Source organism: Zingiber officinale, chromosome 8A (genome assembly GCF_018446385.1).
Source record: "Zingiber officinale cultivar Zhangliang chromosome 8A, Zo_v1.1, whole genome shotgun sequence".
NCBI classification, from domain to species: Eukaryota; Viridiplantae; Streptophyta; class Magnoliopsida; order Zingiberales; family Zingiberaceae; genus Zingiber; species Zingiber officinale.
The window spans coordinates 49,107,501-49,112,340 of NC_056000.1; the positions used below are offsets into that span (position 1 = coordinate 49,107,501).

Below are 4,840 nucleotides of genomic sequence, written 5' to 3' on the forward strand. Positions count from 1 at the left end.
GCATGAATATCACTCTTAAAAGCAATGTTTGGTTAGTTGCATATTTTCTATCGGAATAAATCAAAATTTCCCTTTTTACCCTTAAAGGAAAATAAGAGAAAAAATTGGATGTGAGAGAAAGATGAATGTGAGAGAAAAATATGATGAAAGAGAATGATGAGGGAGAAAGTCTGATGAGAGAGAAAGTGTGATGAGAAAGAATGAAGAGAGAGAGAAAGTGTGATGAGAGAAAATGAGAAAAGAGAGTGTGATAGGAGAGATCATGATGAGAAAAGATGAGAGAGAAAATATGATGTGAGAGAAAGTATGATGGGAGAGGATGAAGAGAGAGAAAATGTAATGAGAAAAATGAGGGGAGAGAGTGTGATGAGAGAGAAAGTATGATGAGAGAGAAAGTATGATGAGGAAAAAAGAGAGCAGTGAGTGTGATGGGAGAGATTGAGGAGAGAGAAAATATGATGAGAGAGAAAGTGTGTTGAGGAAAAAAAAGGGAGTGTGACAAGAGAGATTGAGGAGAGAGAAAGTGTGATGAGAACGAAAGTGTGATAAGAAAAAAAGAGAAAAAGATAGTATGATGAGAGAGATTGAGGATAGAGAAAGTATGATGAGAGAAAAAGAAGGAAGAGAGTGTGATGGAAGAGATTGAGGAGAGAGAAAGTATGATGAGAGAGAAAGTGTAATGAGAAAAAAAGAGGAAAGAGAGTGTGATAGGAGAGATTAAGGAGAGAGAAAGTGTGTGATAAAATGATGAACAGAAAATATGATGAGAGAGAACAAGGAGAGAGAAGTGATATGAAAGAAAAAATAAATATATATATTTTGATATTTGGTATTAATGGAGAAAATTTTAGTTTTAAGTCAAGGGTATTTTTGGAATAAGGAAATATTTTGATTGAAGGGGAGCCTTGGCGCAACGGTAAAGTTGTTGCCATGTGACCAAAAGGTCACGGGTTCGAATCCTGGAAACAGCCTCTTGCAAAAAGCAGGGTAAGGCTGCGTACAATGGATCCTTCCCCGGGACCTCGCATGGTGGGAGCTTCGTGCACTGGGCTGCCCCTTTAAGGAAATATTTTGATTGATGAAAATAGGGTAATGACTCATTGAAGGGGAGGTACATGAGAATGAGTTGTTACCCAATTTCAAGGATTCATTCCCTTATTTGCATTCCTATTCCTATAATCCAAACATTAATAATGACAATCAATGATTCTCATTCTCATTCTCACTTCAATGCCCCTAAACTAAACACCCCCTCAATATTTAGCAGGGGTAAAATCGAGATTTTGAATAATTAGTGGTGCCTTTTAAGAACCTTGAAGGCCGCTGACGCTATAAATTATAACCACATCTACCAACGCCTTGGACGAAATTTCGTTTAATTCTTCAGCCTTCGCCTCCGCCGCCATAAACCCTAACTTTGACCACTTTGTCCCTGATCCGTAGTCCACCTGATCCTGTTCTTCCGGCGATGGCATTGACGGCGCGGTTGCGGGAGCTGATGAAGAAGTACGGCACGGTGGCGCTCGGCGTCCACTTTTCCGTCTCTGCCGCCTCCATCACCGGCTTCTACGTCGCCATCAAAAACAACGTAGACGTCAATTCCATGTTCGAGAAGGTTGGCCTTTCGTCCGGCGTCCCTGATAAGGAGCCCTCTGCTTCATCTCCCTCCTCTGGCGGCGGCGACGGCGGCTGGGGCAACGAAGTCGTCTTAGACGGCCATGAATCTCCGCCGCCGAGGGAGGAACAGAAGAAGAGGAGTAGGACAGCGGAGCTGGCGGCTTCCTCTGGCGGTGCTTTTGCTCTCGCGATACTCTGCAACAAGGCCCTGCTTCCGATCAGAGTACCTATAACAATTGCTCTCACGCCGCCAGTAGCAAGGTTCTTGGCTCGGAGGAATCTCATCAAGAAGCATGTATGATCATTCTGTCAGAATCTTGATTAATTTACTGTCACCATGTGCTTTCCTTCTGCTGCTTAGTTGGAAATACTTTTGGCATATGGAACTACCGAATTACTAAGAACTTTCTTGAGACGCTCCTAAACATAAATTTGTTCTTCCCTGATTAAAGGAATGGAAAGTTTACATCTTGTGGTGTATGTTTGTTGATTATGAATATCTTTAGCTGTGATGAATTTTGAATCTAAGACTCCTCATCTTGTCTACTCTCTTCTTGTCTATATGAGGATTTAATTGTTTGCTTTCGATCCAGTTGCAATATTCAGTGTGTATTTACTAAAATTTTGGAGAATTATAGAAACAATAATGATTGTAAGGTCATTACTATGATTTATGATTACAATCTTAACTTTGAATGATCCTTTGTTGTATCGGTGGAGTTATGATATTTTTTGTTCACTAGATGCAAGCTTTCTGATAGAAATTACTAAGATGTATATCGTAAAATGTACTAATCAGCACATTTGTTTTACACTTCCACATAAAAGAATATGGCAAACATAGTTCGAAGTGCTTACATGTGACGTGCGATAGTATTTTACAATGTATGCAATTAACCAACATAAAATTAAAATTAAAGTATTTACAATTTGCAAAATGATTACTTTAGTCGACACTTGTAAGATACAGGCCACAGAATTGGTAGCTTAGGATGTCTTATTCATTCATAAGACTTCATGATTCCATCTCAATGTTTAGATGAACAATTTGTGGTAGAATGAATCATTCTAAGAAAGCATTGCATTCCACTCATTTCATAGTTTAAGAGATGAAATGCTTCACTCTACCTTTATTAACTTATCATTTCATTATATTTGAAATCGAGATTAATAAGGTGTGGAATAGACAAGCTAGGTCATCAGCTTATCAACCAAACGGATTGGACAAGCTGAGCAAGCTTAGGGATGTAAACGAGCCGAACCGAGCCGAACATTATTAAGCTCGAGCTCGGCTCGTTTAAGTTATATTCGGGCTTGAGCTCAGCTCGAGCTCGAATTGAACTTTTATCACGAGGCTCAAGCTCGGCTCGTTTTGGAATTACTAAGCTTGCGAATAATTCGAGCTCGGCTCGTTATTAGCTCGATTATCATAGTTAACGAGCTTAACTAATTAAGCGAGCTCGGGCTCATTTTCGGGCTCGTTTTAGAGCTCGTTTTTTTGACTCGTTTTAAGGCTCGTTTTGCAGACTTGTTAAGTGATCTCGAAAACTCATTTGAATACATATTCAACAAATCTAACAACTAAAATAATATAAACTCAACACATCATTGAACATCCCAAACTACTGCATTAAACTTCCAAACTTAACATATCATTGAACATGTTCGCGAGCCCTTTAATCGAGCCGAGGTCAAGCTCGAGTTCATGAGCCTATAAACGAACATGTTTTCGAGTCCTTTAAACGAGCCGAACTCGAGTCCTTTAAACGAGCTGAGCTCGAGCCCTTTAAACGAGCCGAGCCCGAGCCCGAGTTCGCGAGCCTATAAACAAACATGTTCGCAAGCTCACGAGCCGAATATCCTTAAGTTCGAGCTCGGCTCGATAAAATTGTCGAGCTTGAACTTGGCTCGATAAGATAAACGAACGAACTCAAACGAGCTTTTAACCGAATCGAGCTCCGAATAGTTCGCGAATCGTTTGGTTCATTTACATCCCTAAGCAAGCTACACCAACTAAGGGTATTGGGAAAGCTTGGTGAACTAGATGGTACAAATGAATCAAGTGGAGAAGAAGGGCCAAACAGGCAGGGTGAATTAGGGTAAATCAAGGGTGACTTAGATTGATTGAGTGGATGACCAAACCTAATGGAGCGAACAAATCAAATAAACTACGTGGATTAGTTAAATTTGTTAAACATGTTAGTATGCTAGAGACATTGAGTGCGTCAACTTGACTAGTTAAACTAAATATAGAATAAATCATTCAACGTGCCATATTACTCCATCAATTCAACCAAACAAAAGAATGAAATGAAGCATTCTGGTTCATTCCATTCTTATTTCATTTCCACTCCATCCATTCTTTTTTATTAAACATAATCTTAATTAGCATTTTAACTCAATTTAGTTTAATACAAAACTGATTCAAATGAACTTACCATATGCAACCTCCATGTCTTCCCCTCCCAAATCCATTAGATGTTAATGTCACCATGAAGCTATAGATAATGCCCAAACAATAATGCTGGAAGGATGAATTTCTTCTTATTTTCTGCATTTAATATACATTTTGATATTCCCTGTCTGTTTCTAGGTTTGATACTTCATATGTCTGTTCCCGGTGACTAGGAGCCCAGTTTGTTCTTGATGAGAAGTTCTTTGCAGTATGTTCGCTGATTCGATTGTGCGCTTCGCGTCCATGCAGTATTTTGGATCAAGCTTTATCAGATAACTAATAGACAAGGAAGTCAGTATTCTTCAGTAAGCACATGTACTTTGCCACAACAATAGGTGGAACTCCTAGTTTTTCTGCCAAGTGCATAACTTGGTCTCCTTATACTGTCTGAATTTTTGTTGTAGGAGAAACAATAAATTTGGTCTCCATGTTAACTGACCAGTGCATAATTTGGTTCCATGCTGCTTCAGATCTTTCTTTTTTAGAATTTTTATTGATAATCTGTATAGTGGGGCTTTCTCGAACTGTTTGTTTCCATATCATTCTCTCGTTCACAGCTTCTTCTGTGTATCAGATCTCTATGGCATTCAAAGAGCACACGTAAATCTACCGAGTTCATCAGATCGAAAAGAAAAATTCTCATTAAAATATAAAAACTAAAACAATAAAACATTCAAATGGTTGTTTTCATTGTTTTTGTGATTTGGTAGTATTTGCATCAGTAGCACAACGATCAGCAGAATAAGCTTGAACAAGTATTAGATTGCT

The 4,840-nt window shown here is 38.9% G+C and overlaps 1 protein-coding gene across 1 annotated transcript; it reads left to right on the forward strand.

Moving 5' to 3' along the window:
• The first annotated feature begins 1,358 nt into the window (after window positions 1-1,358).
• On the forward strand, window positions 1,359-4,541 carry LOC122008965. Its single transcript, XM_042564908.1, has 2 exons — window positions 1,359-1,912; window positions 4,211-4,541. Exons 1-2 carry the CDS (start codon window positions 1,469-1,471, stop codon window positions 4,214-4,216), a joined length of 450 nt encoding a protein of 149 aa, XP_042420842.1. The 5' UTR covers window positions 1,359-1,468; the 3' UTR covers window positions 4,217-4,541.
• The last annotated feature ends 299 nt before the right edge of the window (window positions 4,542-4,840 follow it).